Source organism: Primulina eburnea, chromosome 18, assembly GCF_022965805.1.
Source record: "Primulina eburnea isolate SZY01 chromosome 18, ASM2296580v1, whole genome shotgun sequence".
Lineage (NCBI taxonomy): Eukaryota > Viridiplantae > Streptophyta > Magnoliopsida > Lamiales > Gesneriaceae > Primulina > Primulina eburnea.
In genome coordinates, this window is record NC_133118.1 from 4,232,979 (window position 1) to 4,255,400 (window position 22,422).

At 37.9% G+C, this 22,422-nt stretch overlaps 1 protein-coding gene across 2 annotated transcripts; it reads right to left on the bottom strand.

Moving 5' to 3' along the window:
* Positions 1 to 1,911: 1,911 nt before the first annotated feature.
* LOC140819304 (protein BASIC PENTACYSTEINE6) lies at positions 1,912 to 5,527 on the bottom strand. Of its 2 annotated transcripts, none has more exons than XM_073179311.1 (3): positions 5,382 to 5,527; positions 3,357 to 3,410; positions 1,912 to 3,226 (listed from the first exon to the last, which is right to left on the bottom strand). In XM_073179311.1, the coding sequence occupies exons 2-3, from the start codon at positions 3,408 to 3,410 to the stop codon at positions 2,273 to 2,275; spliced, it is 1,008 nt and encodes a 335-aa protein (XP_073035412.1). In that variant the 5' UTR covers positions 5,382 to 5,527; the 3' UTR covers positions 1,912 to 2,272. The 2 variants fall into 2 exon arrangements, with proteins under 2 accessions (XP_073035412.1, XP_073035411.1); XM_073179310.1 differs by having other exon boundaries at positions 3,357 to 3,459.
* Positions 5,528 to 22,422: the final 16,895 nt, after the last annotated feature.

Genomic DNA, 22,422 nt, shown 5'->3' on the forward strand with positions numbered 1-22,422 from the left:
TGTGGTTAAAGGATATAGGTTGTGGTGCATAGAACCAGGGAATGAAAAATGCATTACTAGTCGAGATGTTTCATTGAATTAGAAAGAATTACCCTTCAAGAAGTCTGAAACAAAGTGTCGTGCATCTAGTGAAGAATCTAGTGTATCACAAGAGATCGAAACACATCCGACGTAAAGCTGCAGTTTATTCAAGAAGTAGCAAATGGAACTATTAAAGTCAAAAAAAAGCCCACAGGCTTTCAAGTTTTGGAACAATCTAAACTTTGTTAAAGTAGGGGAGCCTAAGCCATAAGGCTCTGATGCAGCCAACAAGTTTAAACAAGAAACTAAAAAGGCAGGAGTCGAAACAAGGTGGAGATATTTTGGATATTGGTCCTATTCCTGGATATAAGAGGCACTTCGATTGAATACAGAAGCAACTTACTTTATTTGGATTGAATAGAGCTGTGTATATATATATGTAGAGTTGGTTAAGGCAAACTTCTGAAATGTATAAATACACGAGTGAAAAGAGTGTATTGTAACTGTATTCAATTCTATCCTAGTGGATTTTTCTTGAGGCCGTCGTGGATGTAGATTCTCTCGAATTGAATCACATAAATCTGGTGCATGATTTCTTTGTGGATGTAGATTCTCGAAGAATCGAATCACGTAAATCTGGTGCATGATTTCCATTCTGCTATTTCTTTTCGCATACAAACTCTTATGTTCTTCATGCTTAATTTGTTAAGAGTTTTTTCAACAAAATCATGTTTCTATGTAACTATGGACATGATAAACAATATACGGGAGCGGATCAAGCGTTACATCCTGCTATCGAATAAGTTGTAAGTTTTCGATTTTCCTCCGTTTGAAGCATTCTAAGCACTCCAACTCTATGTAGATGGTGTATTTTTGTTCTTATGAGGTGTGTGCTTAGAGACTTCAATCACTGTTTTTTATAAGTATTTCTCATATTATCAGTGAGTTTATCGGGAACTCGAGAGTTAAAAGAAGATACACATACACGTCTCAATTTTCTAAAGTTGGGGCGGTGCATGTACCGTTTTTAAAAAATGTAGGATATGACCGTCGTCATTTCCTACACGTGTTTTATTCTTTTGATATGAGCCATTTTTCTTACATTCTCACACTTGGCACATATATCTCTTTTACCATGGAGAAAACAAAACACATGAATCATGGCGATATGTCCTCTAAAAACGTGTATTATCTCCATATATTACAATGTATTATGTATCTCAAATCTGTATAACTTAATGAATAAACCTAATGTTTATTCGAGGTCCAACTTTATTGATATTTCTCGAATCAATGAATGTGTGCACAAAAAATATGAGAAAATATCACATCAAAGTTTTATTAATTTGTTCTTATAACAAATTAAATGAAGGAATCAAATCTCATTATTTCTGTATGATCCTTAAATTTCAATGGTGACATTCCTTTTGTCAAAAGATCTGCAATCATCAGTTCAGTGCTAATGTACTCGATAATTAATTTCATATCTTTAACATGTCCATTAACAACTTGATTTACTGGATTTTCATTTCCGATTTGTGAAACTTCAGTAACCGATTACCTAACACACATTTGGTCTTGAGAGGTATGAATAACTACCAATCTATCTTTTGAATAAGAGGATAGTGAATTATAATCTTTGAGTAACATAGAGATTATAACATACTATCAAACTGAGGAGTACAATCTCTGAACAAGAACTTAGATTTTCTACAAGTTTCAATCACGTTTTGGCACACATCGTTCCCCACACACGCAATAATTTGTTCAAACAACTGCATCAATGAAAATCACAAAACATGTATAAAATGATGTTTAAAGACGTTTAAAAAAAAATCACAAAAGGTGATGTCATTTGGTTTGTAGGTGATGCTACACACATACAAGAGGTTTGGCTTCGGCCAGGCTCAATGATCATTTCACTCATCTACATTATTAATTAATGTAGATACATATGCTGAAGACATACAATAAGAGATGCTTTATAATTTACATCATAGGTTACATGCAGAAGATGGCAGATTTTTCTTCTGTTTTATGCTCACACATATTCTACAATTACCAAGTTCCCCTCCATCTAAGTTCATGCATACGACAAAAATACAGAAGACAGCATCGGCTTTTGAATGAAAATGACTTGAAGTGATAACGTCCGGTAGTTAACCGGCTACCTCATGTAACAGCTAGCTTCATCCTTCTTCAGCATCCTACTAGCACGCTGATGCTCTTGTAGGCAAGATTCCACAAATTCTTATTTGATGGTAATGTAGCGATTTGTCCCATGCTTGGCCCAATTGTCTTTGAGATCAACCGGATTAGATATATTGTGGCCTTCGGCAGCAAGCCGGCTGAGCAGCTTCGTGAATGCGCTGCCACTCATTTTTCGACCACCAACTCGAGCATGTCTCTTGTTAGGCACAGCTGGGAGAGGATACATCGACAAATTCGTGGTGCAGCATGAAGATTGCCAACCTCCATTACCCCACTTGTAGCACGGCCTTAAAACCCCAGTGCAAGAACAGACAGGAACCGGCATGGCTGATTCGTCAAAAGCAACCTGGTTCAATCCCAGACCCTGATCCTTCCAATCGGGCTTCGATGCAGCTAGCTGCCTGTTAAGGTCGTCACTGCCACAACCCACACCGAGCTGGCCATTCCATTCCTCAGGATTTGAAAAAATGGTTTTATTAAGGTCCTCGCCTTCCGTTTTAACCTTTTTAAAAGATTTTGAAGTTTTCTTGGCCGGGGTAGCTGGTTTTGCCTCCTTGGGACGTTTTGTACGGCGAGTTTTTGCCGGCTCGAGAGCAACTGGTGACAATGGAATGGTGTCTGTTGTCACATGTGAATCCCTTGAATTGTATGGAGCTTGGTGGTGTATGAGTTGCTGAGGATGATGTACTTGTTGCTGAGGATGGTGCACATGTTTTATTCCTCGTGCAATTTGGCATCCTGGAGGGCATGGAGATAAGTTGCCATTGTTCATAGCATTTTCTCGATATTGGAGAGCGGCGATTGCGTTGTCTCTCTCGATTATGGCGTTGTTCCGTTCTGCTATTGCTGAATCTCGCTGTAAAATAGCCATGTCTCTTTCTGTTAAGGCGGCCTTCTTTTCGGAAAGGGCCAGGTTACGTTCTTGAATAGCGGCATCTCTTTCAGTAATCATCGCCATTATTTGTTTCATTGATGGCTGATGCTGCATCAACCACTGAAACCAAAACATATCACGAAACACCGATTGGAAGACGGCCTTTGACATCCAAAATCTCCATAATATGATCAAACCAGATGAAAAACTTAAACGGAGATGCCATTAAATGTGACTTAGAACTAGCTACCTGACCCTGAGAAGGCTTGTTCCTCCCATTTTCACGATGCCCACAGTCATCCATCTGATATCCAAAGGGAAGCTTTAAATTCGTATAAGGGTTATCTAGCAACCTGTCCCAGCATGTAACATGAAGGAAAGCAAAGCTATACAATCAAAAGTAAGAACTCTAACCCAATTTTACATGGAATAATTTTCACAATGATTAGCTTGACTTTTCAGATAGATGTATATAGTTTTACCGACAAGCCGAAATAAGCAAGAGTGGTCATATTTAGATGAGTTGTTCAGCAAAGATGAGTACTATCATAAGATTTAATCCGGTAAAAGCAGTACACCATAAATTGCACCTCGATGATATTAAGGAACTATTACGGTCAATAACAGGAGGATATATTATTATGCAGGAAGCTAATAAGTAAGATTAATACTTTGTCAAAGACTCAAAATAGAGTTACCACGTCCATGCTTACAGCGAAATTTTACAAAAAATACCATCTCAAGTACATAGAGGGAAAAAAAACAACAGTGTGCTTTGTTTATGCGAATGACTAGAACCAGAGAAAGGACACATGGATGAAATTGACGGGTTTGCTTCATTTGACGAACGAGGAAAGTAAGAACTTGAGTAGATTTGAGCTGAAAAGTTTATTATTTCCCAGAATAAATGATAGAATTAGGAGCCCATATCCACAGTGGACACATCATCCAAGTAAACGTGAATCAATATGTTATAACAAGAGCTTACAAAACCAGTTTTTATAAAGCATTAACTATAATTATGTAGCAACAATGGAACGATTTGCATCACATAATGTATACAAAGGAGAAACAGCTCTAAGTGGAGATATGAAGGAAAGTTCCTCGACTCAAAGCTATAAAGTCGGGACACCATGCAACAAAGTGATAAAAATAAATCAAAGTTTAACTCTCATCCTCCAAAAAATTTCATATTTACGCCAAAAGAAGATTTTGATCTACAATCCAGAATTTAATGAATTATGATCGTCTATCAACTGCAGTGCTAGTAATTACACAATGGCCCGGGGACGTTTTCGTGTGTTATCTGTATCTTTCCAGCAAACACATTTTCTATCAAATTGTGACTCCGACACCGACACCCCCCACCCCCCCAAAAATAAATAAATAAATAAATAAATAAACGCTTTTGTTACACCTCTTCTATCTAGCCCCAAAAAAAATAAAAATAAATAAATAAACATTTTTGTTTCACCTCTTGTATCTAGCCCCAAAAATAAATAAATAAATAAATAAATAAAAGTTTTTGTTTCACCTCTTCTATCTAGTTCATGGCTCCACCCCCAAAAGAAAGTAATAAATAAACAAACTTTTTTGTTTCACCCCCTTCTATCTAGTTCATGGCTCCACCGATCAGTCGCCCCAACTAGATTCTTCCCTCAGCATATTAAAAGATCCTTTTCTTTTACAGAAAATCCAACTGCATAAGTTCAACATGCACCATTCTTCTAATTTTACCTTATTTTTATCTCTTTAGTTTTTAATAGATAAATTTTCAGTTCACTCACATAAAACAGAACCATTCGCGGGTAAATGTACACCAAGAAAATTTTCAAACCTGCAAATTGGAAATACCCAACCAAGAAAGCAACTAGCCCTCGTAATCAATCACCCACAAAGTTCAAATCTTTCAGCATATATCAACCTTATCAAACGAACCCAACATCAAATTCCGGTAAACATCGAAGCAGAAATCCAAATTATCTCACTTCCACACAAGAAACGAACTTTAAACAGCATGCATGACCTAAATCAAACAAACCAAATCCAGTAAATTTAATTCCGACCCGCATGACCAAAAATCCACATTTCAACTAACGTAAACTCAAGGTCAACCACAAATCAACAATAGAAAAATCCCCATAAAAACAACTAAAAATAGAAACAAAAAGACCCAAAATCAAGTTCTTTAAGACGGCAATTACAACCCAAATGAACATATATAACCGATCAAGAAAACATTTCCGAAGAGATGGACAAGAAACGGAAAGCTCACTCGGTAAGAAGATCGGAGAGTGGATAAATCAGTGAGATAGAAGGGTCAAAACCCTAGATCAAAAAGGTTGCAAGAAATGCAATATCCGTGATGTAAGAATAGTCGTTGAAAGAGCACTTGTACTGTAGCCACACAAGCACACTGTCTTTTTTCTTTTACCTTGACAAATTATCCTTATTTATATTGTTGTTTTTATTATTATTATTATTATTATCGATACTATATTTAATAATATATAAGACTCTTAAAATGATTATTCTAAAAGACATCAAAATATTTAATTTATAATTATCGTCTTATCATATTAAAAACCTGCTCAATTCACTTCATATTTTATATAAAAAAAATCTAAACAAAACTTACTTTTTAAATCGAACAACTATTCTAAATTGAAAATAATTTTGTGTTAATTGTTTAGTATTTTGATCAAATTAAAAATAATAATAATATATGCAAAGCGTGTACGTCTTTTACTACTTTAAAAAAAATTGAGATGGATAACTCTAGTCTGGATCAAATTTAGAAGCAAGAATCACGATGTAACCGAAGCATGCCGATCCATTTCAGATAGATCGACATGGTACATAAGTTATAACATGGTAAAACCATAGAAAACAAGATTTTTTTGAATAATTTGAGGATTTATTATAATTAAGTTTGGAGTTTCAAATTTGAGATTTTGGTATGAGATGTGATATAAATAATCGAAATTTACATATGTTTAATAGAAATTAATTCTATTTTAGTAGCCATGATCATAAAAATTAAAATAAAATAGTTATTATATAAAATAATGTGTAGATATAGATAGAAATATAAAGTTGGAAACTGAATGTAATGATTTATTAATAGTTTTTTTTATTGTATATTAACTAAAGTATAAAATTTGCAGAGGGTTTAACGGGTCCAAGTCCAACTCGGAGTGGACCTTTTTGATTTTCGAAACGGGTCTAAGATGAGACGGGACATATATAGGGATGGCAATTTCCTCCGAATCCGTTGGAGGATCCGATACCCGATCCGAATAGAAGAGGGTATGGAGGGATTTTTAGACCCGATTAAATAATTGGATAATCGGGTATGAGAATTTTCGGGTTTGGGTATGGAGGCGGGTTTGATATAATCCGACCCACGCCCTACCCGAATACCCGTTTAAATTAATATATAAATATCCCAGTATAAACAATATACGGGTTTGGGTCAAGTTTTTTTTCTACGTTCGAGATGATGTTCATGTAAACATTGTTGAAGTATTTAATATAATATATTTTTCGAGACCTGAAGAGTATGTGATAGGCATACGATTTGTGGGGACCCGGACGCTAATCATCTTCTTAATCATCATTGGGACTAATTTAATCAATTATAATAAACAAGGCCTAATTTTTTTTTTAAAATGCGGAAGGTAATGGAATCAAACTCTTATACATATCAGTACAAAAGTATAAATCTGATATAATATACAATCATACACATCTCAGGTTCAACAATTAACTATCAAGTGTTTAAATCTGACCCTGAACTTGTCCCACCTGTTGCCATGCACACATACAGACAAGAAAACAGCCGGATAACTCCGGTGAGATATAAATATCCCAGTATAAACAATGCAATCATATAAAACATATATAAAAGCATAAACAAACATCAAAACATGTATCTAATCTGACGACATGAATCAATGACTCGTGATCTGATCTTATATTATCTCTAATCTAGGGATCCCGATCTAATTTAGACTTGGGTATGTTGTATCGAATGTCTACAATAGACGTCGATCTACATCTAAGCTCATCGATACACCGTAAGTCTAGAGTCTTCGCGGTTCTGACAAAGACTTGGCGGTTCTGCCCTAGCTAGGCTGATCTGTCCTAGACTCAAACTCTGTATCTGCTATCATTCAATAGACTAAACATATCAATCTGATAATCTGCAAATATCAATGCAATAAAATAAAGTATGTGATTTTGGGAAACTCAAGTCAAACCTAACTCGAGTTGTGCAATCCCGAATCAACATTTATTTATACATTTCTTGATGTCGCTCTGATACAATCGAAGTTTTGACTCAAAGTCTGTCACTGTTCAATCTGGCAATGAAAATATTCATATCTGTATCAATATTTTAATCAAATCACGACATCTCTGTTTTATTAGATTTTGGCGATACAACCGTATAATTCTGAGATACTGGTAATACCAAACCAGTATCTATTAATTCCAATAATTTACAATCAACAACCGTACAAATCTGACATCACATCTCAGTCAATTTAACTTTGAAATTCATAACAATTTCATATTCAATCTGTTTCTAAATCTGACTTCGATTCTATAATGTCTACTATGGCAAGAACACTATATATGAATCGTATCTGATTCTGGACATTGCATAATTTCAAATCTTAACAAAACTTACGTCCTGTTGTAGCTGTCGTTGCTAGAAACACGGTGTCGTACTCAGATTCAAATTTGGACGGACGGATTGTTCGGAAATCGAATTCTGAAATCAAAAGCAATTTCCTTCCTCAGCTTCTTTTCCTTCCTTCTGAATTCTTTAAGGATTAATGTATATATATATATATATATATATATATATATATATATATATATATATATATACACACGTAACATGCACAAGGACGAGTGGCTCAATCTTTGTAGCACACGTCTCGTGCATATGCGCGACATTACTGGCGCATATGTACGATGGCTTCTGGACCTCACTTGTATAGGCTCGCGCATACGCGCGACATCTTCCGCGCATATGCGCGAGGTCTTCTGCCTGTTTGGCGCATGTGCGCGTATCCGGTCGCGCATGTGCGCCGATGCTACTGTCCTCGCACATATATATCTTTATATCGAATTCAAACTGTGTCCCGATTAATCCTCTTATAATCATGTCAAATTATAAATCAATAATTACAGATTATTAGGATCAAATTCTCGGGCATTACATTTCTCCCCCCTAAGATACGATTTCGTCCTCGAAATCACAACCCATTAATCGTATCAATAAGGAGTATATATACAAAACTGTATAAGATATTTACATCATCGAAATAACTCTGGGAACTCTTGTCTCATGTCTGATTCAGTTTCCCACGTGGCTTCTTCAGTGCCATGACGAGTCCATTGAACTTTTACAAGTGGAATAGTTTTCGTTCTGAGCTGTTTTTCTTTACGATCAATAATCTGAATCGGCTTTTAAACATAGCTCAATGTCTCATCCAGTTCGGCCTCGTCTGGTTGAATAGCATGTGAAGCATCAGGAAGGTATTTCCTTAATAATGATACATGAAAAACATCATGTATCCCGGATAATGAAGGCGGTAAGGAAAGTCGATAGGCACGATCTCCTATCTTTTCGAGAATCTCATAAGGTCCAATGTATCGTGGAGACAGTTTCCCTTTCTTGCCAAATCTGACAACTCCCCTGAAAGGTGAAATCTTCAAGAATAATCGGTCTCCTGCTTCAAATACCAATGGCCTGCGTCGAACATTGGCATATTTGGCCTGTCTGTCTTGTGCTGCCTTCATTTTCTTTCGAATTAGGTTCACTTTTTCTGTCATATCTCTGATCATATCAGGTCCAATCTCAGGCACTTCAGAGATATCATCCCAATAGAGAGGGGATCGACACTTCTTTCCGTACAACGCTTCAAATGGTATCATCTCAATACTTGTCTGATAGCTGTTGTTGTACGAAAATTTACAAAGCGGCAATGCATCTTGCCAATTAGTGCTAAAATCAAGCACTACTGCTCTCAGCATATCGTCCAGTGTCTGGATAGTCCGTTCTGACTGTCCATCAGTCTGTGGATGATTTGCGGTACTCCGATGTAACTTCGTACCGAGAGCCTGCTGCAAAATCTGCCAAAAGTGCGAAGTAAATCGAGGATCACGATCTGATACAATTGACTTCGGCACTCCGTGTAATCTGACCACTTCTCTGACATAGATCTCTGTCATCTGGTCAAATCTGTACGTCATCTTGTACGGAATAAAACATGCGGATTTGGTCAGTCGATCAATCACGACCCAAATCGCATCACAACCTTTGGAGGAACGCGGCAACTGCGTCACAAAATCCATGGAAATGTGGTCCCATTTCCATTCAGGAATAGACAAACTTTGTAATAACCCTCCTGGTTTCTTTCTTTCTGCCTTCACCTGCTGGCAATTCAGACATTTGGAGACAAATTCGGCAATGTCAGTCTTCATTTGTTTCCATCAGAACTGTCTTTTCAAATCATTATACATCTTTCTGCCACCAGAATGAATACTGAATCGACTGTTGTGCGCTTCTGACAATATCTGTCGTCTCAAATCTGAAACATTTGGCACAACCAGACGATTATTCACATACAAGACGTTATCACATACCTGATACTCCGATCGATGTCCTGTTCTAACCATCGATATTGATTTCTGTACCTTCTGATCAACTTTCTGAGCTGCCTTAATTCTTAAGATCAACTCGGGTTCCACTTGTACCGTATAGAGTCTTAACGGTCTATAATCTGTTTCAAATGCTAATCCAGACAAACAACAGTCTTCTATTTGAAACACCAATCGTCGACAAGGATAAAGAACATACCTTTCGACTTAGTGCATCAGCTGCTGCATTAGACTTTCCTAGATAATATTTGATTTCACAATCAAAGTCTTTAAGCAAATCAAGCCATCTTCGCTGTCTCATATTCAATTCAGATTGTGAAAGCAGATATTTCAAGCTCTTGTGATCAGAATATATCTCAAACTTCTCACCGTAAAGATAATGTCGCCATATCTTTAATGCAAAGACAATGGCTGCCAATTCTAGGTCATGAATTGGGTAACGGGTCTCATGTTGTTTAAGCTGTCTTGAGGCATAAGCAATAACATGCCCTCGTTGCATCAGCACACATCCCAACCCTCTGTGAGAAGCGTCGCAATAAACCACAAAATCACCAGTACCGGAGGGAATAGTCAACACCGGGGCACTGGTCAACCTCTTCTTCAGCTCCAGAAAACTGGTCTCGCATTCTTCAGACCAAACAAATGGAGCATTCTTCTGCGTCAGCTGAGTAATTGGTTTAGCAATACTCGAAAAATCTTTAATAAAACGACGGTATATCCCGCTAAACCCATGAAACTGCGAATTTCAGGTACTGATGTCGGTCTTGGCCAAGAAATCACGGCTTCTACTTTACTGGGATCCACTGATATTCCATCTCCGGTTATAATATGACCCAGAAATACTACCTGTCTTAACCAAAACTCACATTTCGACAGTTTAGCATATAATTTCTCAGCCCTTAAAATTCGCAACACAATTCTTAAATGCTCAGCGTGCTCACTCATATTCTTTGAATAAATCAAAATATCATCGATGAAAATAATCACAAAATCATCGAGATATTTCTGGAAGATACGGTTCATCAATCCCATAAACACAGCTGGAGCATTCGTTAAACCAAATGGCATGACAATAAATTCATAATGTCCATACCTGGTTCTGAATACTGTCTTTGAGATATCAGAATCTCTGACTCTCAATTGATGATATCCCGATCTTAAATCAATCTTGGAATATACTGAAGAACCATGCAACTGATCGAATAAATCATCAATACGAGGCAAAGGATATTTATTTTTTATCGTTGCCTTGTTTAGTTGCCGATAGTCGATGCAGAGTCTCATCGAACCGTCTTTCTTTCTTACAAATAATACTGGAGCACCCCAAGGAGAGACACTCGGTCTGATGTACCTCTTGGCCAGTAAGTCTTCCAGCTGATCCTTCAATTCTTTCAATTCAACTGGTGTCATTCTGTACGGTGCTCTAGAAATCGTCACTGTACCTGGCATCAATTCAATGCTGAAGTCTATCTCTCTAACTGGAGGTAATCCCGGGATCTCATCTGGGAAGACGTCAGCAAACTCACGTACCACTGGCAGATCAGCCAATGATGGACTCGACTTCAGTAAATCTACTGAATATACAAGGAACCCCTCTGCTCCTTTCTGTAACAATCGAGTCATAGATAGTACGGATACTAAAGGAATTCTCGATCTAGAACCCTTGCCGTAGAATTTCCACTCTTCAGCCATATCTGGTCTGAATCTCACAATATTGTGGAAACAATCAACTGTAGCTCTGTACTTGGTCAGCATATCAATACCAATAATACTGTCAAAATCGGACAACCCCAGTATGATGCAATCTAATTCAATCTCATGCCCGTCATACTGTAGTACACAATGTTTTACAGAATTTACAGATATCAAACATGTCCCCAGAGGAGAAGAGACAGACACTACAGTAGCTAAAGACTCTACAGGCAATGCATGACTTAATGGAAATCGTTCAGAAATAAATGTATGTGAAGCACCGGTATCAATCAATACATAAGCAGGGTAACCACATAAAGAACAGTTACTTGCCACAACGTCATCTAGTGCTTCCTGGGCCTGCTCCTCTGTCAAAGCGAATACCCTGGCCTGCTGTCTAGGAGGCTGGCTAACCGTCTGGCTACCTCCTGGCCTCTGCTGTTACTGAGCTGGCGCTGGCTGAAATGTGAACAGCAGCTGATCGTCTCTCAGTCTGTGCTGCTGATCCCGATGACTCGGCTCCCTGAGACCTTTGAGGTCCCCTCTGTGGACACACTTTAGCAAAGTGTTCTGGCTGTTTACAGATGTTGCAACTACCAGTCACTCCCTGGCATTGCTCAGTTGCATGTCTTCCTCCGCAAGTCTTACAATAAACTCCAGTGTAACTCTGACTCTGTCTGGAACCACCGGAGCTGGAAGAACTACTGCCATATTTCTTAAATTGCTTTCCTCTGGCTTTCAGAAATTCCTTCTTCCCTCCACTGCTGCTGCCACCCTCAAATCTGAGAGGTGGTTGCTGTGGTATCGGTGCTGGAGGCACAAATGAAGCCCCTTTCTGTCTCATCAAACCGGCTTCTGCTCCCTTAGCTCTGTTCAGGGTGTCAGTAAAATTACTCGGTCGCCCTGTGTTCACCAATGTGAAAATGCCGGGGTTCAGGCCATTGATGAACTGGTCGGCAGTAGCTTCCTCGCTGTCAGCTACATGTGGAGCAAATTTCAGCAAGGAGGAGAACTTTGACACGTATTCTCTATATTCATCTGTCCCTGCTTTAAATTGGAAAACTCTGCCCCCTTGTCCTTTCGGTATGACACTGGAAAGAAACGTTGGTAGAATTCAGTTCTAAATATATTCCAGGTAATAGTCGTACCTCTATGCTCCCAGGCTCTTTTTCTCGTAATCCACCAGTCCTTTGCAAAATCATGTAACTGGTGTCCAATCAATTTCACTCTCCTCTCATATGTATATTCCAAGGATTCGAACAGTATCTCTATATCATCAAGCCAACTCTCGCATTCCACAGCGTTCTCTGTTTCTTTCAAAGTTGGCGGATGAAATGATTGAAATCGTTTCAGTAACGTTTCCATTGGAGTCGGGGTGACATCCATTGGAGGATTTGATGTACTTCCCTGTTCTGGTACTCGTCTCGGAGGCATATCTGATAACCAAATAGATTAGTAACAAATACCCCAATTCTGTTTCAATCCTCCTCTGATCATCTTACTGCTGATCTAGAATCGGTGCTGATCCAGTCTTAATAAAACATATTACTATATCAAATCAGATAAGCAAGTAACATGTATTAAAGCAGTAAGACATGCTAGCATTCAAAAGCAGGAAAGAAAACCTCAATCTACCCCGCTCACTAGCCTCTTCTATCTTAATTTAAAGGATATATCGCTCTGATACCACCTGTTGTGGGGACCCGGACGCTAATCATCTTTTTAATCATCATTGGGGCTAATTTAATCAATTATAATAAACATGGTCTACTTTTTTTTTAAAAAATTCGGAAGGTAATGGAATCAAACTCATATACATATCAGTACAAAAGTATAAATCTGATACAATATACAATCATACAGGTTCAACAACTAACTATCAAGTGTTTAAACCCTATCTCTAGTCCAAGTCCGTAGTCTCCACTCTACTCGATCTTTCTTCACCTCTGTGACCCTGAACATATCCCACCTGTTGCCATGCACACATACAGACAAGACAACAGCCGGATAACTCCGGTGAGATATAAAATCCCAGTATAAACAATGCAATCATATAAAACATATATAAAAGCATAAACAAACATCAAAACATGTATTTAATCTGACTACATGAATCAATGACTCGTGATCTGATCTTATCTTATCTCTAATCTAGGGATCCCGATCTAATTTAGACTTGGGTATACTGTATCGAATGTCTACAAAAGACGTCGATCTACATCTAAGCTCATTGATACACCGTAAGTCCTCAACCCGATACAAAAATGGCATCTCTTTTAGATAAAGGTATCGGCCAAAGATGAGATACGGCCCCCTTTCAACACTACTTGACGATCATCATCACATGCAAAGAAGAAGGTAATCCAACCACTCGCATGAAAAGACAACTTAACATTCTTGCCCCATTGTCGGATCACCTCTTAACCGCATATCCATTCAATTTCTTCCAACCACACAACCAACCAAGCAAAAAACCAAAGAATCCTCCACCGTATCAATCTCATCAAAAGTAAGAGTCAACTCATTCCCTACCAAAGAAATTTATTTGAGCAGGCAATCCTCATTCGGCACCCTATTGTTGCGAAAAAGACTAGCATAGGATGGCTTTTTCAAACTCGAACCCTTAGGACCCATTGATTCATGGGCTATAGTGTCAGTGGCAGCTTGGTTATGAGCCACATTGCTCTTAGAACCATCGCCCAAGGCAGCAGGAATGGCGTTAGTGGAGCTGTAACTCATTTAGGGAATTCCACAAACACTTGGCATGTACAGATTTATAACTCTTGAATTGTCAATGACCGATTACAGAAAAAGAAGGATGGTAAAAGCAAGATTAAGCACACCTAAGACCACCAACCACGTGAATTCTCTAATTGAGATCACCTCGCCGCCTTTACTCACTTTTGTTGGATTTTACTCGTATAAAAAATAAGAATAAGACAATTTTTGGGATTTGGATATGTAGTTTGATATATATATATATATATATATATATATATATATATATATGTGTGTGTGTGTGTGTGTGTGTGTGTGTGTGTGTGTGTGTGTGTGTGTGTATATGAATTATCTTAAATGAAATGTTTAGGTATTCTGTAAAGCATATTAAATTATACTTTGTTTGGATTGTGTAGAGTAGAGTTCTCTTCCTACCAATTTGATTTAAAGTACTCTACCATAAGAGATAAGTATTGTTGCGATCGAGTAACATAAGACATGTATCTATATCATATGATATATATTTGATTGCTTTGATTGAGAATATGTATCTATATTCATTATTTGTTGAGTTGATGTGGCATACTTGACATTATGATTGGATTATCGATGTATAAAAAAATATTTTGTCAGCACACATTATTTGCTACATACATCGATACATGACATGCACGTTGAGCTATGATCCTTGGATACCCTGGTATGGTTGGATTTGATTCTGGGGTTTGTGAACACGATGTTATGTTTGACATTATGTGGCCCTTAAAGCATAGTCATTTGTGGCCCCGATGATTGATTGAGATTTGAGATTTGATGGCACTTTTTCAACGTTATCATATGAGTATCCCTAATTGAGGCCGGTGTGCCAGCTCGAGCATTGATTTGATAGCGATTCGATTGATTCCGATATATACTCAGTGGATTGTCATTTGACCTGATATCTCCACGAAACATGCATTGCATATCATATATAATTGTGAAGATATTTGTTGTATATATGATGATTGTTCCATACGGAGCTTTGCTCACCCCCAAAAGAGGGTTGTTGTTGTCTTTGTGTATGGACAATGGCAATTATTTCAGGTTATCAGGAGATCCGAGATTGTACTTCTGGAGGGAGTCACGATTGATTTGAGATTTAGTGGTCCATCCCAGTATGTATGTAAATGTATCTATATATCGGGACATGTCCCGAGGATATGAGTTGTTTGTATGTAGTTGGTTTTGATTATGTATGGGCATATTTTATGATGTGAAACGAAATACTATTTTTAGTATTCAAATAATATATTTGGGCTCATTGTAAAGAAAATTTAAACTCGTTTTCCTATGTAATTAATTAATTATAATCAAATTGCATTATAATAGCAATTAGGAGTTAAGGACCCCACAAAATGTGAACCATTTCTCTCCATACTTCGAGCTCTTCACTCTTATCACCTCAAGATCATCTACTAGGCTCCAGCCTTCATCATCACCACCTCAAGCTCCTCTACTTGGCCTTAGAAAGAAAATAAAATTTTCAATTCCCCGCGCCCTTGACTCCTCTGCTAAAATAGTCCTTAGCAGGAAAAATAAAATTTTTATCTCTTCACCCCTTGACTCTTCTGCTAAGTTGGGTATTAACAGGAAAAATTATATATCCTCCTCTTCACCCCTTCACTCCTCTTATAGGCTATGCCTTAGCAGAAAAATAAAACTTTCACCTCATCATCTCGTAACTCCTCTGCAAAGTCGGTTCTTAGCAAGAAAAATAAAACTTCAACCTCGTCACCATCTAACTCCTCTGTTAGGTGATGCCCTTACGGAAAAATAAAAGTTTTCAATTTCCCCAACTCTTCTCCTCTACTAGGCGCAGCCCAAGTAGGTAAAATTTAATTTCCAATCTCCTCACCTCTTCTCCTCTACTAGGCGCAGCCCAAGTAGATAACATTTAATTTTCAATCTCCCCAACTCTTCTCCTCTACTAGGCATAACCCAATTAGGTAAAATTTAATTTTCAATCTCCTCATCTCTTCTCCTCTACTAGGGATAGCCCAAGTAGATAACATTTAATTTTCAATCTCCCCAACTTTTCTTCTCTAGTAGGCAAAGCTCACGATAAAATTTAATTTTCAATCTCCTCAACTCTTCTACTCTACTAGGCATAGCTCAAGTATGTAAAATTTAATTTTCAATCTCCTCACCTCTTATTCTCTACTGGCATAGCTCACATTTGTAAAATTTAATTTTCAATCTCCTCATCTCTTCTCTTCTACTAGGCATAGCGCGAGTAGGTGAAATTTAATTTTCCTTCTTCCCAACTATTCTTCTCTACTGGACATAGCCTAGATAATAAAAGTTCCACCACCTCACCGCATGACTATTGTTGCGTATTTTCCGCTCGCAAGCGCACGGTTTTCAAATTTTAATATATGAGAGTAAAGTATCGTTTCTACGAGGAGTGTATTAATAAACGTATACCAGTGCTTGTAATTAGAATATTCACGACTTTATTAAGAAGAATCAATAAAAGATTTGGTTTACTTAAAATGAGTTAATTGTAAATAAATATTAATCTTATCACCGACTTGAGAAATATCAATGAGATGAAATATCTAAAGGAGTGATTTCACTAAGTTTCCACGATAATTATTCTCGGTTGAATTCATATTCATGAATTCCAATTATTTAATGGCCATGAACAATTAATTATTTTATTCTCCCAAGTGACGAATAAATTTTGTCATTCAAACTTCGATTCAAACATTCCTAATAAGAATCTAATTTTAAATAATAAATGAAACGATGTTCTCACCTAAGCCTCGTTAAAGTTATACGCCTTCGGAACGATATAAACATTCAACGATGTGTCTCTAATGATCTATAATCTTAGTTCCATTCCCGAGTTGTAGAATTAATCAGACAACAATCATTTATGGCTGATAAACTGAAGTCGAACAAAAACAAATAAACACAATTAAACCAAAAGGAATTCAATCACATAAACAACCGAGTCAAATTATCGTATCAACAAAGTTGTATCATCCTCTAGACTGGAAAAGTTAGTTCATAATGAAATCTAAACAAAAACGGCGAATGTTCGAAAGTTTAGACATCGAAACATATGAAATAAAAAAGGTGAAAGATTAGATGACAAATCAGAAGTGGCGTCTTTGTCCCCAGATTCGTCGTTCTTCGTCTTTGTGATCGATCTTTTTGCTTCGATTCTTCGTCTCATGTGTCCTTTTGTCTTCACGTCCATTGTCTCCAAAAATGTCTGTCCCCTTTTGTCAAACCCTTTTCCTTCTTTTTTATTTTCGTATGATCTTGTAGATTGAAGCCCATTTGATGAGTCTCGACGGTGTGGCGCCGCAGTGCTTGTTACTCGGCATGATAGTGCTGCGGCGCTGTATTTGTGGCGCTGTGGCACCTATCCCCCGCACACAGTAGCACTATGGCTCTCGTCCATCAAACGTTTGACGTCAAAATTGTCCCTAATCGTCATCAATCATCAAATAGTAGTTTATCTCCTGCATGACACAAAAACAACAAATACCAAGCATAATTTTGTCTGAAACCAACATAATTCAAATGGATTCTTATATAAATTAAATGCAAGAATAATTCAAATGGATTTTTATATAAATTAAGTGCAATTCTTGAACTTATCAACTACCCTGCTAGACGATGTCTTAGTAGAAAAATAAAAGTTCCACCTCCTCACCCCTGACTCATCTACTTGGCGATATCTTAGCAGGAAAATAAAAAATTTCAATCTCCACAACTCTTCTCCTCTACTAGGCATAACTCAAGTATGTAAAATTTAACTCATAATATCATCTTCATAATACAACAACATCCACGAACCTAATATAAGAACATGCATTTATTAAATTTCAACCGATTACATAGGACAAATTCAAAAACAAAATACATCAACGATAAAGTCAAGGGTAATATTTCCTAAGGTAGTAAGTATTCCAGGTTCTCTTTAAAGCCTTGCCTTGAGTATTTTCCAAGTAATAAGCTCTAGAATTAAGCTTCTCGATTGCTCTGAAAAGACCTCTCACTTTGGTTCCAATTTTTCTCTCTGCTCTTCTTGTACCTTTTTTAGTACCAAGTCACTCACTTCTTCTTTTCCTAATCATGCTGACCTCCACACGCGCTCTTTTTCCCTCATCTTTCACTACCCCTTCATAACACTGACATGTGAATTTTTGGTCCTCTCACAAAACTCCAACTCCTTTTCTCACGGGAAACTTAAGCTTCTGATGATAGGTGGAAGTTACGGCTCTAAAATCTTTTAGGGCTGGACGTCCAAAGATTCCATTATATGATGATGGAGTGTCTACCACAATAAAGATTATCATCTTGGTTACCTGCCGAGGATCACTCACCACGGATAAGGGAAGAACAATTTGACCCAATGGCTGAATGGCCTGTCCGAAGAACCCATACAGAGGGGTAGAGACCGACGCAAACTCAAATCCTTCCACTTTCATCTGATCCAATGTTCTCATGAACAAAATATTCACAGAGTTGCCATTATCAATAAAGATCCTTGTCAATCTGTAATTGGCAATGATGGTCGTCACCACTAAGGCATCATTACGCCTCAGAGGTTTTCCGGCCCAAAAATGATGACGGGATCTTGTGGTAAGTTTGTATCCCTGAATATCTCAAAGTTCTCCAACCTTCTTCCGTGTGCTTTCCGAACTCGCCCGAAGTCTCCATTGGTAGCACCTCCCGAGATCATATGAATCATTCCTCTCGTAGGAGATTTGTCCTCGTTTATTATTCTGCTTGGATCCAGGCTCTCGAGGGACATCTTGACCCCGCCACTCCTTTCTCGGCTCTACTATCATGTGGTTTATCCAGGGAGGGCCTGACCCCCAGGGGACAGGCGAGACCTTGGGCAACTCCGGGATGAGGATCTCTCTCGTATATCGGGCCAAGGCAATCCAGCATCATTTTCAACCCTTCGCGATTTTTCCCACCTCCTTTCTGTCTCCCTCATCTCTATCACCTTATCTCGATTCCTATTCAAAGGAACATGGGATGAGAATTGTCTTTTACCTCTAGCTTTATCATCTTCTCTCTTACCCACACCTCTCTTCTGACCTCCTTCCTCCCCTCCATCAACCCTACTTCCCCAGGTCGTTTCTCCATCTTTTTGTGTCGTCGTGGATCCTCTAGATTCACGTACTTTTCTGCCCGAGCTAAAAGATCATCATGGCTAAATGGATGTTTCTTGACTAGTGATTTGAAAAATTTTCCTCCTCTCAATCCTTGGTTAAAGGCACTGATCATAATATCAGGGGTAGTCGCTGGTATCTCCAATGCTGCATTGTCGAAATGCTGGATAAACTTCCGCAAAGTTTTTGTTTCATGTTACTTCATAACGAACAGGCTTAGGTAATTTCTCTGATACATCTTGATGCTAGAAAACCGGTGCAAGAAAGTTGTGGAAAAGTCCTCGAAAGACCGTGTGGAGTTGGGCTACAGCGTATTAAACCATTGATGGGCTGATCTCACCAATGTTCCCAGGAACAGCCTGCACCTAACTCCATCTGAGTACTGATGTAACAAAGCCTCATCTCAAATCTTCCCAAGTGTTCTTCTGGGTCAGTACGCTGGTCATACTCTACCACGCTCGATTGTTGAAAATTTGAGGAAAGCCCTTCTTCCAAAATGGCGACGGAAAAAAGACTCTCTCTCTTGGGTGATGGAGCCCTGTTTCTCAATTGTTGTCTCAACATTCTGCTTCCACATCTCCTCCATCTCCGAATTCTCCCCACTTGAGAGGGGTTGCGTCTCTTCAACCCTGCTCTGATGACCCTCGGCATTCTCCTCACGCTCCTGGTGAAGATCTTGCTCTTTGGCAAACATAGATTCTTGGTTCCTCTTCATGGCCTCGTCCACTATCTTGGTAATGAATTGACCTAATTGTTCCAAGGTCAGGCTCCCCACATTCTCATTGGGATGATTTCAGCTCTCATCTCAGGACAAGGTTGTTCAAGTCTCGTCTTCTCGAGATGAGGTTGTTCAGGTCTCGTCTGATGACGTGACGGACAACGCTGAGTTAGTTCTTCTGCTCCCTACCATCTCTACATCTCATCTCAAACTTCCCACAGACTGTGCCAAGTGATACTCACTGAAAATTTAGGTCTGATGACGTGACGGACAACGCTGAGTTAGTTCTTCTGCTCCCTACCATCTCTACATCTCATCTCAAACTTCCCACAGACTGTGCCAAGTGATACTCACTGAAAATTTAGGGTTTGTAGGGCCCTTAACTCCTAATATTTATTACAATACAATTTGATTAGGATTACTTAATTACAGCGAAAAACGAGTTAAAATTTTCTTTACAATGAGCCCAAAATATCTTATTTGAATACTAAAAATAATATTTCAACTCATATCATAAAATATGCCCACACATGATCAAAATCAACCATATACAAACAACTCATATATATACACAGGGAAACAAAACATAGTACCTGTCATTGTCCACATACAAAGACAACAACAGCCCCCTCTAGGGTGAGCAAAGCTCAGTCTGAAACAACCACAATATATACCACAAGTAACTAAACAATGATATATGATATGCAATGCATGTATGTCGTGGAGGTATCGGGTCAAATATCCATCCACTGAGCAAATGTCAGAATCAAATGAATCGCTATCAAATCAATGCTCGAGCTGGAACACCGGCCTCAATCAGGGATACTTGTATGATAGCGTCGACAAAGCACCATCAAACCCTAAATCTCAATCAATCATCGGGGCCACAATGACTATGCTTTAAGGGCCACATAATGCAAAACATAGCATCGTGTTCACAAACCCCAGAATCAAATCCAATCATATCAGGGTATCCAAGGATCATAGCTCAACGTGCATGTCATGTATCGATGTATGTAGCAAATAATGTGTGTTAACAAAATATTTATTTTATACATAGATAATCCAATCATAATGTCATGTATGCCACATCAACTCAACAAATAAGGCATACATATTCTCAATCAAATCAATCAAACATATATCATATGATACAGATACTTGTCGTATGTTAATTGACCGAAACATACCTCAATTCTTCGTTTCCAGGCGATGTAGCTTGAAGATTTCATTATAGAAACTCTATCTACATCAATAACACATTCATTTCAATCAATAATTTCATTCAAATTCAACAATATAAGTTTCAAATATCCTTTGAAACTTTGAAAATTCATATCAAATTGAAATCATAACCTAACTCAATTCCGACTTCAAAACTTAGTTTATTATCGGTTATTCTACTACATATATAAATCTCGACTTCAAATACATGTTATTCCAGCACTTCGATAAATAAGGGTGCTGAAACTAGAAGAAACTAACCTCAATAGAAAGCTCTAGAAAAGATGATTCCGAGTATATAATTTGTTTCGCTTTTGAATAACGTTTCGAGGTGATTTCGTACGATAGAAATCAAGTTTCTTTCAATATTCTCGAAGCTTCAGAAGGAAAATGAAAGAAAACGTACAAAAATATCATACTTATCATCTCACCGCTTCCGCGCTCGGGCGGTAACATCTCGCGCCCGAGCGCGAGACGTTCTGTCCCCCAGTGCTATTTGTATCATGCTCGGGCGGTAACATCTCGCGCTTGAGCGCGAAACGTTCTATCCCCCGAGTGCTGGTTGTGCCGCGCTCGGGCGGTCAAATATCGCGCTCCAGCGCGCGCTATTCTTTCCAACATCCTATGGCCCAATTAATAAAAATGGTCAACATGAAAATTTATAGTACTATGTATCAGTTTTTCAATGAAATTGGTTTCATTTCATCTGGACCAATACTCAGATAATTATGCTGAAAATCATAACATGTGTCACTGTTCTATTGCGGTTCCGCACATCATTCAACTACCAATCAATTTCTATTCAAATCTTTCATTATCACCACCACATTTCTTACTTTCAGTATCAATTATATACTTTATTTACGTAATCGCATAACAATTTAATGAATTATCGATAATCACAAAATAATTTATGATAATCGATAATCATAGTATGATTTTTGATAATACGATATGCGGTCCTTATAAGGTTCATATTTGGATATTTATTATTGCCTTGTTTTGAAAGTTGGACAAATGTTTTATTTGATGTTTTGAATATTCTAGTCACTTTATCTTAGAAGATTGGTAAGATTTTATTGCTTTAATTTTTGTTAAGGATACATATTTTA